General features: G+C 38.3%; 1 protein-coding gene across 2 annotated transcripts in view; it reads right to left on the bottom strand.

The window, feature by feature from the left end:
- Positions 1 to 2188: 2188 nt before the first annotated feature.
- Positions 2189 to 17823, bottom strand: part of HTT (huntingtin) — an 81217-nt gene continuing 65582 nt past the window's right edge. For both annotated transcript variants that reach the window (XM_057426811.1, XM_057426812.1), the window contains 15 exons: positions 16844 to 16970; positions 15069 to 15169; positions 14262 to 14416; positions 13753 to 13892; positions 13505 to 13587; positions 11815 to 11945; positions 11491 to 11620; positions 10572 to 10727; positions 9072 to 9262; positions 8406 to 8520; positions 7969 to 8182; positions 7719 to 7824; positions 6218 to 6380; positions 5351 to 5511; positions 2189 to 4393 (listed from right to left, as the gene is read on the bottom strand). In XM_057426811.1, coding sequence (XP_057282794.1) covers positions 4180 to 4393; positions 5351 to 5511; positions 6218 to 6380; positions 7719 to 7824; positions 7969 to 8182; positions 8406 to 8520; positions 9072 to 9262; positions 10572 to 10727; positions 11491 to 11620; positions 11815 to 11945; positions 13505 to 13587; positions 13753 to 13892; positions 14262 to 14416; positions 15069 to 15169; positions 16844 to 16970 — 2187 coding nt within the window. In that variant the 3' untranslated portion in view covers positions 2189 to 4179. The remainder of the gene's footprint in view (positions 4394 to 5350; positions 5512 to 6217; positions 6381 to 7718; positions 7825 to 7968; positions 8183 to 8405; positions 8521 to 9071; positions 9263 to 10571; positions 10728 to 11490; positions 11621 to 11814; positions 11946 to 13504; positions 13588 to 13752; positions 13893 to 14261; positions 14417 to 15068; positions 15170 to 16843; positions 16971 to 17823) is intronic.

Raw genomic sequence — 17823 nt, 5'->3', positions numbered from 1 at the left:
CAACTACCTAGAAACTACCAAAGTACTTTGCTCTCTTGTAACTTTCATCAAGTGTATCCATCCTTATAACCAAAACTGTTTTAAAAGTAAAAGAGCAAAGCACCTACCGCTGTACTTGGTTGAGTTCTACCTTTCATAGAAAGTTTACTTGGGATTGTACATGGAAAAAGTTTGCTTTATGCAATGAATGTACTCGAATCTTTTTTTCCCCTTTTACTCCCACCCCATCCCATTCAACCACTGGGTAAGATCCTGAATGACCAAATTTCATTAAACTGCTTATTGCTGTGTTTATTGCTCATTACACCCTAAAACTTATTTTATTTAGGAAGCACAAATGCTTAGCTGTGACAGCTCCACAAAATCTTAAGACAAACCAGGTCTGCTGCTCTTGGAGAACTGCCTTTGCAGTGTTTTTGACACAACCCCCTTATCTGCTATATGAAGTTAACAGCCATTTAAAGAGGAGAATGGTGAGACAGAACGCTCTTAAGGCAAGTCTACTAAATATCAACAAATTACTTTTATCCCAAAAGGTTCCACTTGTTCCCCACTTCTTTTGATCTAAAACTGTTCATTCATTACTCAGTGCTTTAGGAATGCTGCTGGTGGTTAAGAAACAAGCAACATCTTGGTGCTGAGAAGGCGCTCTTACCAAAGCAAAAAGTAATACACAATCACATGGATGCTTTAGGCAAGAAATGACATCGGAGTATACGCTTTAGTGAAGATTTACATAAACTCGCATTCAGTTTCAACTGGCAAAGAGCATAAATGCTAAAGAACACATTTTCAATCCTGCAAATAAGAACTAGTTTACAAAGAGTTGTAGTTTCCAACTCCTCACTCCTGCACTCACTGCAAGGGAGGGGGCATGCTGAGATGGATTGCAATCAAACTATTTAATGGGCCAGTAGATAGCTGGCCCCAAAACTATTTCTAAAACATTGGCTGGCATACAGTGCTCCTGAAGGAGGGCCATGTTATGGATTTGGTAAAGCAGGCTGACAACTGACTCGTAAATGGAGTTTTAAACATCAATCTGTCTTAAGCATGCTCCCAATCATGCCACACCTCTAATCTTGTAAGGTGGTAAAGAAGCCAGCTCCACTACAAAGCACATTAAAGAAACCGTTTGCTTTGGTTAGCCAGGACACCAAATATAAGCCTTAAGCCCAAACAAATTTCTATGCTGTTCTCAAGGAAAAAACCAGCTTGATTTTCAGAATCAGCTTATTTCTTAGTGGCCACTGTTTTGCTGTTACTGTGCCCATCACAGACCTCTTGGCTCTTGTCACTAGAAGCAGGAGTGATTTTAAATAGTATTTCAATGCAAGAGAAGTGAGGGTGGGGAAAGCGTGTCTAGAAAGTAGACATGAAAGAGAGCTGCAGGTGAACTGTCAGTTTTGAAGCACTATGTGTGTGTTTCCACACTAGGAAGACCTTTAAGTTACATTCCTTTAGGTCACTGAGAATATCCTAAGAGGAGGTGCCCTTCCTTAGACACTAAGGACACATTTCTGGAGGTATACTATGACAAATCTCCAAGAGAGGTTTAAGCAGATGGAGTTTTTACTACCAGTGTATCTGTGTGAGATTAGAACTGACTGCATCAGCTTTAAAGCTTGACTTGAAATGGGTAATGCAAGTATTTGCTTGAAGGCCAGAACAGGCATTTGAGGAAAATGGGGTCTGTTACATCTGATGTTTTTCATCCAGTCATGTTGACTGTTTAATTCAATATATTCCTTCAGTGGTTGGAAAGATTCTATGGCAAGTCCAAAATTGGCTTGGAAAGTTTTATGAAGGGTCTAGCTCCCGTTATCCCAAGGTAAAGTAACCAGCTATCCTGTGTTAATCATGAGGAGCTTAAAATGATGGAGAATTTAACAGTTTGTAACACAACATATATTGTTATATGGTGAGGATATGACTAACGATGCTTAAAAAATATATTAAAATCTATTTTAAATTTTGGAAAATAGCTTACAAAAATATCTTCACTTAAACTATATATCATACAAAAACTGACTGGTGTGTGGGTTTACCGTACAAAACGATTATCGGTGGTTACAAAAGGGAAGAGTGATCTATACTACCCTTAACGAAAACAGAGGGCATTATATCTCACTGCCTGGAATTAGTCTCTTATCAGAATTAAGATAACTTCCAATATAACTCAAAAAGCTTTCAAACAGTATCTATTTTATTAAACTTTTTCTGAACCCTTGTTCAGTTTCTTTTAAAAATCACCACAGTGCTGTGGACCAAGAAAGAAAAGTAACCCAACTACGGGCAGAAATAATTGCTCTAGATAGTAAGATCTGTAGAGAGCTAAATATAGCAACTTCTACAGTTGTTTCTACTGCCCAAGATATCAGCTTCCTCTGTCAGGATCTAAAAGGAAGTGATACCAGCAGACAATTCCTCTGTAATTAATTTATGGGCAGAAGCAACAATTTTTGGTCTAGATTGGAATTATAGTTTAAATACATGGGTTTAATAAATACAAATATACACATCTGTATACATTAAATGTTGTCACATGTGTATAATTTCAACATATACATTATATACAGAAATACATACAGTACATGCTCCTCCTGACAACACTATCTCAATTTTTCCAAGTGTCACCAAAAGGTGTGAAAAGAAAATGAAGAGGTTAAATAGAGGATGTGACTGAGAACCAAGGTATCATTTATCTATAATTAAAAAGTCATAACAAATACAACTAAAGACAAATCCTGTGCTAGATTTCCCCATAGAATGCTTAGGAATCAATGGGGTTCCCTGGGTGGTGAGTAAAAGCTAAATCTGGCCCTGTGTAGTGTCCTGAATTCATGACTATTTGTACTGTGTTTATGTCTAAAGCATTGTGTATACAACAGGTAATAAAAGAGGTTGTGTAATCTAACACCTTAGCCAGTCCCAAAGTAGACACAGCAGCCTTCTGATTCTTAACTGCTAGCACATACGTGTTTATGTGGAAGTGGTCTGGATCCAGGTGACTCCATGGCCTCAGTCAGGAAGGGTCAAATGGTTACTGACTACTGGGGAGCTTGCACCATTTTGTCTCTTAAAATGCTGTGCAGTACATAAGAGCAGTTTCTTAAGTATACAAAAGGCTGATCCAGAGTAACTAGTCCTCTTCTCTTACCATTATGTCTCAAAATAAAGGAATTCAAAAGAAGCTACCAGAAAGCGGATCACAAGAATGCCTCCTTACTACAGTCTCTCAAGACAAATTAATCAACATATTCCAGTTTTAAAGCACTTTTAAGAAAAAGTGAGATGCAAAACAAGATGGAATCTGTACATTAAGATGGACTTCCAAAAGGAACACAAATTCAAGCACAATGAAAAAAAATAATGAGGACAATATAGATGTCAAGACATTCAGTAGCATGGCTTCTGTTCATCTCAAATTACAGCACAGCTCATGCACCACACATCTTACAATTTTACATACTGTACATGATATAGAAATATTTAAGTTAAAATTTCTTTGACTGATATACTGTACTCAACTTTCAAATCCTGAGAAGAAAAAAGCAAGAAGTGTGGTCACGTATGTGCACTATATCTGATATCACCAACACATACACCACAGGATATCAGAAAGTCCCGAGAGAGGAATTACATGCTGGAAGTGTAAATCATGAAAGCTGTTTTCTCTTTTCCTTGTTTGGGAGAGACATTAGGAAACAATTTCTATTCTGTACTACACAACAGTATATACAGGTACGTAAAACTATGAAGTTTTCTAATGACTGCAGCTTGCAATAACAGTCTTGGTGTCAGTTTCTTACCGGCTGCACCACAGTGGCTTCAGCTGAACATTAGGAGGAAGAGTAATACCAGTTACCTTGCATGTAGTACTTGCTTGTATTTTACAGCCAGTAAGTGTGTCTCAGGGTAATCCCAAACAACTCTTGAAAAACATTGACATATTTCTTTCCACTCACAGGTCCCTGGTGTCAACAATAGCAAGAACTATACTAGACTTTTCAGGTGATTTCCAGTGCTGCAGAGCACTTGTCCATGCATTCTGGAAGTAAAACTGACAGGTTCATGTTTATCACAAATGCAACCCCAGATACTTTCTTGATCTTGCATTCCCTGTAATTCACATCAGATCCAACAGTAGACATGCAGTTCCATTACACATCAGGGTGTTCAACATGCTGTGACCTTGTGGACATTCTGCAAACAAGTTAGTAAGCGATGATATGGGGTTCCTGGAGATGCAACCACCTCAAACACCGACTGAAAGGCTCTCCGATCCAATTCTTCGTCTATCTGATGTCGGTAGAAGTCTATGGCCACCAAACAGAAGATGTTAACATCTACTTGCTCTGATTTTCCCATTCTGCTGATAATATGTGGAAGACTGAAATGTAAGTTAAGGTCATATAATATGACAGAAGTTGTTACCTTTTCGTAAGGTAGTTTACACACTCGCCAAGAAAATGACGTATTTTTGAATTCACAAACAATACTGAAGTGCAAAATACTGTCACACAGCAATTAAACAGCTACTACAGAAATCCCATTACTTCATTAATTTCATGCAATTTCTTGTCACCAGAAATTCATTTTAATCTAGCAATAGTTTTCTTTATCCACTGGAGCATAGTGTGTTAGCACCACAGTCACAACTGCTGACAGTCAAAGAGCACTGCTGAGATGGTCATTAGGAAGTTTCGGATATGACATATGGCCGCTTTTTTTGCCTGGTCATGACATGCAAGTTACTTTTCTGCTTGTTTGGGGTTTTGTCTGGTTTTAAATAAGCCCAGCACTGATACCACCTATGTCTTTTGGCTGTTCCAACCTACTTGGCTGATGTCATTCCATTGCCAAAGCTCGCTATTACTGCAGTGCACCTCCCAGGGGATACCTGCAAACTATTTTGCATGTAGGGAATAATCTTAATTTGAGTTTGGTTTTTGTTCTTTTTTTCTTTAATATATTTTATCTTGCAGTGGGAATATAGAACAAAGCTTTTAAAGGTCACTGCAAAGCTTACTTCAAAGCAAGGACTTTTCCAATCATCTTACATAGCCACAAGGAAAAGATCTTGAAACAATTTTAGGTAACTTCATTCTCATAGTCTGTTTACAGCTTCTCTTCCACCCTCTCGAACCTGAGGCACCAACGGCACAAAGTGATATTCCCCCTCAAATGTGAGGCACCAAGAGCACAGCGTTATACACCACTACAAAGCGCAGTAAATCTGCCTTTGTGTGTCAAACTTGTACTGCTATCCTTCGAGTCTATCAATGTGCTTTACAGAATAACGGTATTAGCCCAGAAATGGCACACATTTACAGTCTTTTTAGGATACATTGCTGAAATCCATTGACTGGTGGAAGCACTGACAAAAAAACAGGAAAGACTCCACATTGCCATTGCCACAGGTGTTCTTTGTGTGAAATTAGAGAGAGACAGCATCACCCAGTCACGGACCATTGAGGACTGCCCAGTGCTATGTAGTGTCTGGAATACCTGCAAAAATATTTTACACAGGAATAAAGACACAGTAGATGGACATAGTGAAGAGTTTAGTTTCTCTTATAAGGGTTCTCTCCAGCTACAAAGCTCTGAGGTTCATAAACTGGATTCCTGGAGTCCGCTCTGAGCCTAAAGAATGAACACAATGCCTAGATGAAGATATCAGCAAAAGAGTCAGCCAGGATGCAACTGGACTCATGCCATCTGTGCCAAACAGAAGTAAACATACAGAAATGCAAGACTTATCTGGCATCTCCATTTTTACAGATCCAATGTGGTGTGCGCAGGCACTCTCAAGTGATGCATGAGTCCAGTAAGTGCTGAAAAACAAAACACCTAGAAGCCCAACTGAGTCCACAGGGGCTTGACTGTAGAGTTCACAAGGCCAGGAGACCTGGGCTGGCTCCTTAGGTTTTAAAGAGTCTGAGCACCAGGATCATAGCTATTAATTTTATCTCTATCTTCCCATGCTCAGTGATTTAACTGTATTGCACTGAACACTTTGTCTTCCAGGTGACACAGAGATTCGAGCCTTCCATGTTGCCTGGAGGACAAAGCTCAATCAATGCAACTGGTTTCTTAGATATAACAAAACTGGTATTTACTGCTCCAATTGAACTCTCAGTTATATAGAAATCTTCTGAAACATTTAAGGAGAAATATATATATATATATATATATATATATAAAAAAAAACTACCTTATAAACTACTGTTGCCATGAATTGAGGGTAAGGCTGCTGATTTGATAAAAATTCCCCAATAACTTTATTCATTACATCTTGTGGTGGGAAAAAGTCATCAAGGAACTGTGGAAGGATCCGAGCCACCACTCTAGCTTCAAACGGAAATCCCTTCCTGATCCTGAAAATAACAACAAAAAAAAAAGAACATATTTTGTGAATGAATTCCAGAAAAACTCATTCTTTTCCAATTTAACTGGCAACAGAAAGAACATTTTACTTGTAACTGTAGATCGGTGAAAAAGTCTTCAACACTGAGGAATTCAAACCTTCGTGTAATCTTACAGTCTACCCAAGGAGGTCTGTCAAAGCTATCAGAGGTAGTTACAGGTATCGTGTCACACCCTCCCACCCTCTCCTTTTCTAAAATATTCAGCATTTTCTGAAGCATCAGAGACAAGATTTAACAGTAGGAATGCTGAAAAACATATCAAAAAAAGACAGGGAGATCACTACTCCTAATTATCAGAGAAAAGACCATTTATAAGCAGAACACTCATTTCCAATCATAAATCTTTGCATTTTTTATTCAAGACCAGGATAACCAACGTATCAAACACGAAAAGCAGGTTGCACTGCACTGTAAGGAGGGGAAAAGATACTCAAAGACAACTTTACTTAAGTAACACTGACTGGAAAATCTTCTTAATAAAGGCTGCATCTGTTCACATGTCAAGAGCAACTGTCTGATTATTCCCTGCAAAAGTTATCTTCCGCTTGTAGTATTCACATTTGTTTTGCTAACTCTTAGGAGTGATAGTTTCAGAAGCACTCAAGCACTGCTCTAGTTCTGTTCTCACCAAGGGGTGAAGTTAAATCCTCATCCAGCTTTACGGAAAAACCACTGAACACTTTAAAAAATGTAAACCATTATCCCACAAACTACGATGCAAAATGTAACATGCTATGCTTACTTAAGGCAGCTTGAGATTGTCAGATCAAAACAAGAGGTTTGAAATGTTTCCATTTAATGAGTTCCATGTGAATACAGAAGTTTTACTGTACCCTTGCTCTGCAATTACTTAGCAGCACTGGAAAGGGCAACACTTGGGTGGGGGAAGGGGAAGAAGATTTTAAACTCTTAGGGTGGTTTGAAAGATTATTTCCCATAAACCCGATTTGTATCTTTGATTATGCAGAAGACATCCTGAAAAGCACTTAAGAGTTTGACCTGAAGGGAGCTGGAAATACATTTATAAACTATTATGGTTTGTGCAACACACAGTATCAGTTAGGACATGTCTGTTTTCCATTTACATTCCTGTACATTTGTGCTGCCTTCAGCAATTCCATCAGTGTTATATATACTCCGTATACCAGAAAGAAGTATCAATTTTAAGCAGTGGTAAGCAGACAAACATAATTAATTAAATATTAGAACTGTCAAATAGAGAAGTGACCACACGATGCAAACAATCATTTTTCTCCCGGTGCCCTATTACACGTTTTATCTTCTTACCTATCAAAAAGGACAGATACTCGTTCCATAGCTACGATCACAGACTCACTGTCAGGAGCAGCAGGATTTGCATCTGTGGCACGACTGGGGCTGATTTTTTCCTTTCCTAAACCAAAATAATTTGTTACAAGTTTATTGTAAATGCTAAAATAAGACATTTTTATCCTTGGTAATAAAAATAAATGCAGAAAATGAGCACTGTTAGTAAGTTAGTCACTCAGCACATGAACAGTATAAGAAAAGCAAATACCTGTGTACATGCAAGTCAGCATTAATCCAAGTGCAGCCATCGCTCTGTGGGGGCTCTGCACATTCACTCTGTCAACACTCAGTTTAACTAGTGATTCGCTATCCAGCCTAGAAAGTTGCTCTGAAAGAAGGAGTCGCTCTAATCCTCTCAGGACACAGTGATAAATAATGGATGGTGTTAATTCATCACTTCCAGACACCATGACTCCACACATCTGAAATAAAGGAAAAGGCCAACTCCCTGGTTTTGAGGTCTATTTAGGTCATCTTCTAGCACTATATCACTGCAGCTAGTGTAGGACTGCATCAGATGTTAAGAAAAACCTGACAAACCAAAACCCAAAAGCATACCTAACACCACATAATTAAGTGTTAAAAGATAGCTATGTGGTGATCCCAAGTTAGTGACGACCTGCAACTGGAGGCATCACACAATACCTGTATAATTCCTGCAGAGAATTCAGGCCCTACATCAAGTGGGTAATTCTCAATCAAATAGAAAGCAGCTGCACACATTACCAAGATGTGCTGTTGGTTATGGATATTCACACAACTGTAAGTAAGCAAAAACATAATTGGTCACTTACATCAAAGTTGTCTAGATCATAAATAGAGACAATATAAGCAATTATTAGAAACACTAAGTATTTTTTCACATGAAATCTATGCAGTTTTTAAAATCCCACAAAGTAGAACCAAGATGCCATAAGGGAGCACTGGCTACATGGAAATCCAGTGCAATACAGGAGATTTTTCAGCAATATAGTTATATGCTATCACTGTCTGATTTGTTTAGGAGGAATAAGCTTCATAACTGCTCCTGCAAGTCTTATTCCAAGAGTATGCTTTTTGACAAGAAAATAAGGTAAAAGGAACACAATCCAAAGAGAAAAAAAGTCTCAGTTTTCTCACCCTTAAATATCTTTTCACTTCTATAAATCAAACATAAAATTGGCTGATATTTTCAATGAAAGTGCCAAAAACTGCTTGATACAACAGCCTGTTCTCAAGTGTAGTGACAACCAGAAACCATAAAGAGCCCTTTTGTTCACACATAAGCATGCAACAGTTGGGGACAGGCAGGGAAAGGGGGAAGAGTCTTACTGTGCTACTCCTCTCAAGTTGGAAAGCAGATACTCGCTAATAATCGGGATGAGTTGCTTTGCTGTCTCATCAAGCAAGTCACATTCGAGGATATAAAGAATTCCATGCAGAGCTCCAATCCGACTTGGCATATGGGTGCTTCTTAGGGTTGATTCCAGCAGTCGACTTACTGGTTCAGCCACAGCTTTATCCTAATACAACCAATGAGTGTATTCATTAAAATTCAACACTGGTGGCTTGTCTCATTTAGAAATGCTTATAACAAATTAAAGAGCAGAAAACATGGCATGAACCAGAGCTTGGCTTAAAAGTACTTTTAATCAAATGTCACAATATAATCAGGTCTTTCAGTTAACCACAAAGGATGCTTCTGTCTGAAACTGACCAGTAGATGCCTATAGTCTGTGTCCAAAAGAACGCCATCCTCTAAACACAAAATACAGTTTTCCTTTAGTTGTTCTCCAAGACCACTGGCACCCAGACCTACACATCTTTCTCTCCACCACTCCCATAACCTGGATGAGGGGATCGAGTGCACCATCAGTAAATTTTGCAGACAAAATCAGATGGGGCAGGAGTATAGATCTGGTTTAGGGTAGGAAGGCTATACAGAGGGATCTGGACAGGTTTGATCAATGGTCTGAGTCCCATTGTATGAGGTTCAATAAGGTAAAGTTCTGGGTCCGGCATTTGGGCCACAACAACTCCATGCAGTGCTACAGGCTTAGGGAAGAGTGGCTGGAAAGCTGCTCAGCAGAAAAGGACCTGGAGGTGCTGACTGATGGCTGCTGAACATGAGCAGCTTGTGCCAGGCAGCCAAGAAGGCCGACAGCATCCTGGCCTGTATCAGCAATGGTGTTGCCAGCAGGGCAGGGCAGTGATCATCCCCCTGTACTGGGCACTGGTGGGGCTGCACCTTGAATCCTCTGTTCAGTTCTGAGCCACTCACTACAAGAGAGACATTGAGGTGCTGGAGCGGCTCCAGAGAAGGGCAACGGCACTGGTGAAGGGTCTGTAGCACAAGTGTGATGAGGAGTGTCTGGGGGAACTGGAGTTGTTTAACCTGAAGAAAAGTAGGCTCAGGGGAGACCTTACAGCTTTCTCATGAGATTAACAGTAACATAAATCCAGCCACAGCTGTTTTTTCTTTCCCCCACAGCCCTCATTCCTGGCCCGAAATGTAACAAACAAGTCTAAGGCAAAGGTAACGCTCAACTGAGTAAGATTAACCAAAAAGCACATTAAATTAAGTTCAAACATCAAAAAACCCAACCAAACAACCCTGCTGTTTGGATATGGGACAACTAGAGATCTTGTCTGCAACCTCTGAAAGCCCAGAACACGCATCCTATTACTTCTTATAGCTATGCAGATCAGCTAAAGGATTTTCTTGGACACTAACCACTCTTACCAAGTACATCAGATTTTGCAACAGAAGCTAAAGATGAGCTAACCTAGACACTCAAGCGTTTGCAATCAACTTCCATGAGAATTTCTTACCATTCCAAGAACAGCAGCAGCTTTACAAGTGGCTGGTATCAAATACTGTACAAGAATCTCATCTTCTGATGGATGCACCTTTCGCAATTCTGTCAAGGTCGTATACATCATCTCAAACTGATTCCTCTCTGTAAATAAGTCTGATACTGCCAGAAGCTGTACACAAATTAAAATCAAACACAAAAAAAGCCCATTAGCAGATAGCCAAAAGTTGTCTTTCCCTTCTGTTATAATTGTCAGGAAATTGATTAATCTATGAAAAATGTGTAAACATTAACTCAAGCGTCTGGAGTAACTACTGTTGCACAGAACTAATTCCACCATCTATCTCAGGTAACAATTACCTCCAAAAGGTCTTTATTTTCCAAAAGGTTAACAAAACCAAATCCACTAGGGTAAGTAATTCTGGAAAATTAACGTGCATTACCATTTACAATATACCAAACCACCCCAAAACACCCTCTTGCAAGGACAGTTTCATTTTAGCTCTTTTATGATAGTGAATAATGGCTGTCAAGACACATTCCACACCTGCGTTCTTTAGTTTTGCTTCTACAGTTAATTAACTTAATTCTCTGATACACTGTTGCCCCATCTTCATTTTCTGACGAAGAGACAGGATAAGCAAAATCCTGAAACCTACTTTCAGCAATTAGTCAAGTAAAATACCAACTATCAAGTAGCAATGTCTGCAATCTAGTAGCAGAATATGCAATCTAGAATACTTACATAGGTTTAAATCAGTATAATGTTACATTGATGAAGCTGCTCAAGTTATATGTGTACTGCCCATATAGTAGCACTGACAAGAAAAATCAGTCTTTCCCATATATCAAAACAACCTTTACAAATGCTGCTTAGCTCTGAATATTTGGTAACAAGTACTCAATTGTGACTCTGAATAGTAGTTTAGACTTACTGATCGCACTACTTCGCTAATCAAGATGACAGGCGTTCTCTTGCTAGGGTTTGATGGCAATATCCACTGACTATACAGTTCAAGCAAGAACTGAGAACAAGAATGTATATCAACACCAGCCCGGTGTTTCCTGCAAGGCACAGTAAGCAAATGTTAAAATGGCTATTCTTAAGCACTGGTAAAATACTTGATTTGAAATAGTACAGTTATTTGTCAATTTATACAGTTATTTATCTGATTTATAAACCCACTTTCTTGAAGTGAACATAAAGAGATAAAAGCTTATTGATAAGTCAAAGGAGAGAGAAGAAAAAAATAACACACCTGGTGTTAATAGGAGAAGTTGGTGGTGAGGAAGGAGCAGGTATGTCATTCTCATCTTCTTCATCCTCACCCCACTCTTCTTCTCTCAAAGGAGTGATATTATTTCCTAACCATATGGAGTGTATAGAGACCTTGCAACACAAAACAAAACAAACAAGAATAAAAAACAGAAAAGAAGCAAAACACTCTCACAGATTAGAAAAAAAATATCTTAGAAGCCAAATATTTAAATGAGAGGCAACACAGACTCAGAACATTTACATGAACTGCACATCACTTATTTTTTTATTTATATCTTTATCAATGCTTCAGTTTAACTCAGTTTAAACTGTGGCACAGCAAAACCAGCAGCACCATGCACTTAGCTCAGCAATACAGGTGATGCTGAAAGCAGCATCGGCTAACCTGTAAGCATGCACTAGCAATGTATATGCATCATCCTACACCAACATACCAGATCTAAGATCTAAAGCAAAGAATAATATTTAACTACTCATATTAAGCAAGAAAACAATTAAGAATTGCAGTGACTGCAGTTCAATAGAAAACACATTCCTAACTCTTCTCAAACCATAACTCAGCATATATTGCAATATAACCTTTCTTCTGAAACCAGACAGGTCTAAGATGTCAAATCTTTTGACTCAGGCTAGATAAACAATTATCTACAAAGAAGAAAACTTCTTGGTGGTTCTTCAAGTTATCTATAAATAAAACTAATGTTTCAGAACAGTAAGACCTGCTGATGGCATTTCATAAATGATCTATGTGAAGATTCCAGAACAAGATCAGTGCTTCTTATGTTTCAATGCAGGTATTACTTTTCCCTCTAAAGCTACTTATTGTACAAAGCTTAAGACTTCTTTTTAAGACAGAAATTCATCCTTACATAGAATTCTTTTTCATGTTCAGCAAAAATATACACACATTTATTTATTTTCAAGCAGGACGTCTAATGCCTAATATTGTTACAGAGATTACAGATTTTGTAAGTAACACACCAGGTCTGTAAACCTGCAGATACTGAACGTTCAAGCCGCTTTGAATCTCAAGAGAACACACAGACACCTAGAGACAGACAAATGTTTGTTTGGTCTTCCCTATGCAAAAGATTCCTCAAAAAAAGTCACCCAAGTTTAGTATATAAAGTGTGGGCGATTTTTTCACTAATACATACTATTCAAATACCAAAACAAATACTACATTTAAAACTAATGTGTAACTTTATGCAAGACTAATTTTTCAAGGAGACAATAACTAGATAAGGACTATTTTTTTAATTCACTGTACGTAGTGCTACTTTTCCAACTAGCAACATCCAGTGAAACTTGCATCTCCCCACTGGATTTAAAATAACATTGCTTATTTTAAGTCCAGTGATTTCCATTTCCTAAGGACTACTGCAAGCATTCAGTAGCAGATTACAATCTAATAGCTAGTAGAAGCTACACTCGAACACCCAAGGCTGAGAAGTACAACTCAATAGCTGACTCACAGGTAGGCTTCAGACACACAAGCAAAAATTCTATGAGAGGTGGGAAAACTGGGCAATTCCTCTCAGCCAGCTATAACCTACTCTGCATCCCTAAGAGCTGTTAGGTTATATCTGAGGTTAAGCAATACCTTCTAATTTTTACAAACTGGTAGAAATGTAAGAAGAGTCAAGTTCAAAGTTAAGGTTTTAACAAACCTGTCCCAGTTTATAATCCATATCTCCTATTTCTCGTTCAGTATTGATCTGCAGTAAGAGTTTTTCATGGCTGATAAGAGCACCTATAACAAAACAGAAGACAACTCTTTTAAAATATGCACAGAAAAGTAGATGTGAAAATGGTTTCATCTCCTGCAAACTGAATTTCAAATTAACTCCTAAGAGTATTGTCTCTACCTTTTACACACAGAGAATTCACTCCTCCCTCCCACCCCCACCACTCTTACCTGTAGTAGCAGGAGAAAGTGATGGAACAGGGTCCCAAGCTTGGTATAAGTGATGTGTAGCAATATTATCTCTCTTAGATACCATTGCTTGGATTTCTTGTTCAACAATCCCCCTGATAACACTTAGCTTCCTCCCAAACCTGAAAGCCCAACAGAAAACAATTTAAGCAGATTTTCCCTTAACCATTTTTTGTGCAAGTCTAACTAGTTTACCCGACAATGTTGTGCCTATGCTTATATTCATTATCAGGAATGCTAAAACTGAGAAATGTTGAGAAATACATTCTGCACACTGTACAAGATACTGTCTTTTTCAGATACTGTCTTTCAGCTCAACAGGTTTGTGATGCTAAGTCCATTTAAATTCTATGTAAACAGATCTATCTGTATACATTCTTACTTAGAAAATACAGTCTATACATGTTTTTGATACAGCTAAATTAAGCAATTATAATTATGTGTTAATCGCAAGTATAGTTTTTATGCATTTTAGAACAAGTAAAAAATACCTTGTGTCCAGAGCTTTTAAAGCTTTGTTGCGGGGCTGCTGTTCCAAACAGCTAACTGCTGGATTGCCTGCAACAGGTATTGTCATTGCACTCAGCACCAAGGAAGTTATGGCTTGTACTGCAAGAACATTGATTTGGGTCCTCTCTGTATCTTCCTGTAAAATGAAGCTGCTGTAATTTGAACTGTAAATAGAATCCCAAAAGCTCTGAATATCAGTTTGCCACCTTCCATTACATTATCATTAACAAGCCTGATACCTAGACTTCTTTCCATCCAGAACTCTGACTTAAGCAATGCACATAAAGCACTTTAACTGTAGCAGCAAGATATCCTCTCATCTCATCAGCCATTATGTTTGCAAAAAGCATTAAAACCTCAAGATATCCATTCTGTTCCTTCAAAGTGTTTAGTCTCTTTCTTTGCATCAACGCATTAACTCCTTGTTGAAACACTGAATCAAATAAGACCAGATCTAAACTGGAAACTTTTCAGAGGAGTTCCTATTGTACCTAAAGTCAAACATCTAATAAAGCAAACTTTGAACTGTGTGCATGTTGAGTGATGTACTAATATAAAGTTGAAACAGCTCGACTAGTATTTCTCTACATTGGTTACACACTTGCAAAAGCTTTAACCCAGAAGATGCATGCGTCTGAAATCACAGGGATATGAAGACAAGAAAATATAAACCAGAAATAATTCCTTGGTTTTGGTCACTACTTTTCTACTGTGCAGGTTTATTAATAGAAACATTTTTCTTACTTTAAGTAAAATTTAATTTAAAAAAAATTAGTGAATGACATTACCTCCTGTTGGTTCTCCTCTTGGTCCATTACTATAGGCTGAGTTACAAGCACACCAAGCAAAGTAGCCCAAGTCTCTTCAAACTGAGTACGGCTAATCCATCCTATGGAAACACTCAGAGATAGCCATTTATGTCTTAATACAAACACAAGCATAGAACAGCATTAAAAAATTGGCACATAATTTCCACAGATTTAGTTTCACACCATTTTCTATTGGATTATGCATTTTTTTGTAATCGCTACAGTTTAAACTAACAACATAAAAAGGACATGGAACTGTTGGAACAAGTCCAGAGGAGACCATGAGGATGATCGGGGGACTGGAGCACCTCCCGTATGAAGACAGGCTGAGGAAGTTGGGGCTGTTCAGCCTGGAGAAGAGAAGGCTGCATGGAGACCTCAGAGCAGCCTTCCAGTATCTGAAGGGGGCCTATAGGGATGCTGGGGAGGGACTCTTCATTAGGGACTGTAGTGATAGGACAAGGGGTAATGGGTTAAAACTTTCACAGGGGAAGTTTAGATTGGATATAAGGAAGAAGTTCTTTACTGTAAGGGTGGTGAGGCACTAGAATGGGTTGCCCAGGGAAGTTGTGAATGCTCCATCCCTGGCAGTGTTCAAGGCCAGGTGGGACAGAGCCTTGGGTGACACTGTTTATTGTGAGGTGTCCCTGCCCACGGCAGGGGGAGGTGGACCTGGATGATCTTAAGGTCCTTTCCAAACCTAACTATACTATGATTCTGTTGTATTTTAGGAAGTGATGACCCTTATAGATGGATTTGGCACATTATTAAAGTGGTCCTGTTGGGTTGTTTCTTACACACTTTCAATATTTTGTCCAACTTTTAAAGCACTGAGAACTATCAGATTCTTACAACACAAAATAATCCAGAATATGGGCTAATTCTCACAGGAAAGAAAGTTGTGGAGAATCCCATAACAATCCAAGAAATCTTCATGCCCTAAAAGCAAGATGACTGAACTGCCTAAAAGACTGGACCATTAAAATTCAAGCACTTCTCATTTAGTTTTTCCAAACAGATTTCTACCTACAGAAGACTGCAAAGAATTCCTGAATACCCTGCAGTTTATACTAATGCTATTTAAAGAAACAAAAATAGAATGTCATCTTGGGCATTACAGTGATCAAACAGAAATCAGCGCTCACCCCAAATGAGTCAACCCATGGACTGGGGAAGGGGGCAAAACACCAACCAATCAAGCAAAAAACCCAAAACAATCATTAACAACAACAAAAAAAAATCCATAAGCATATACAAAAAAATTGATGCATTATCCTTTATAGTCTCATCTGCTGCAAAGAACTGAACTCTTAAGCCTTATGGTTCTCATTCATTAAACCTTGACATATCGAGCAGCTTTCAAGTAACAGCATCTCATTTAAAATACTGAGTGGCACCAAATTCTGTTTATATAATATGCATGAATACAGAAAAGGAGGGGAAGCAATATTCTCAACCATACTGTCAAGTGTACCCTCCAGAAAACAAGTGGCCATTCTGTAAAAGAGCACGCTGAAATCATCTTCCCGAGTTGAAACAGGGTTTGGCTTTATAATTTCTGATTTTTTGCTCTGCACTGAGCACAATGTAAGAATTATTGCAGCACAATTACTAAGCTGCTCTGAAATATTATTTCTCTTCCACATAAACAACAAAAGTAAACAAACGGTACCAGATTCTGTTATTCAGTAGCTTCACAACACAGGTAAATGCCCAGTAACAGCCAACTATATTCATTTATAATTTTTACATACCAAGTGTATTAATGCGATAGATGAACTCCTTAAAGATTTCTTTTTCCTGAAGAAATTCTACCGGGATTTCAGGAAAAACTGTGCCAAAGTCACCTGCAGGCTTCGGTGACCAGCCTAATTTCCAGACCTAAAGAAACAGAAATTGAGTCTACTTATTCAAAGCAGAAACACTACTGACATGACAGCTATAAATACATATGTGCCACTCAAAAGCAATGAGATATGTAAATAAAGTAATTCTCCAAATTAAAAAAAAACACCTCAGAGAAAGATTAAATATCTAACACAGATAGTACACATTTTATACTGTTTTCCTAGGGTGTTGTTGGGTCTCTTTAAAATTAATTGCATATTTCCCACAATTACTCAGTCCTATTGACCAAGCTTGGATGTGAAAGCAAGTAAATTCTAAACTGAAATATATGACAAGTAAATTCTAAGCTGAAATATGACAGGAACTTAAGTGCCAGGTGACTTCTTGATTGCGCAGAAGTGATGCTGAAAAGATAATTCAGGGAAAAGAGTTCACACGCTATTTATGCCTGAAAAAAGCACACAGATACATCCAAGAAGGGGCAATAAAGTCCCAGTCACAACAATTAGTATTTTTATAACATTCCCTCAAAAACAGAGTGGAGAGAAACAGAGAAAGGCCAAAGAAATGGCCTTGCACACACCACGAAAATCCCTTTTGTTCTACCTTATAAGTATCTAGAAATGATTCTGATCATGGTTTTGAACTATCAAAACAAGGTCATTTCACAGTACTAACCACATATGGAGGTAATCATGAGATATTCTTGAATCCATATTACACTGACCAAAAAGTTGAAATTCATTGTCCAAGATGAGTTAGGAAAGCATCGTACTATATAACCCAAAAGTATTTGCATGGCATACAATCGTATGGCACACCATAGTATGGCACCACATACAAATACCTGAGTGAGTTCAGATACTACTCCAGACACCTCAGCACC

Source organism: Pezoporus wallicus, unplaced genomic scaffold, assembly GCF_028554395.1.
Source record: "Pezoporus wallicus isolate ANWC-B61680 ecotype Strahan unplaced genomic scaffold, APGP_CSIRO_Pwel_v1 scaffold_13239, whole genome shotgun sequence".
In the NCBI taxonomy this organism is placed as follows: domain Eukaryota; kingdom Metazoa; phylum Chordata; class Aves; order Psittaciformes; family Psittacidae; genus Pezoporus; species Pezoporus wallicus.
Note: the sequence above shows the minus strand (reverse complement) of the source record. Positions and strands in the feature narration are given on the sequence as shown.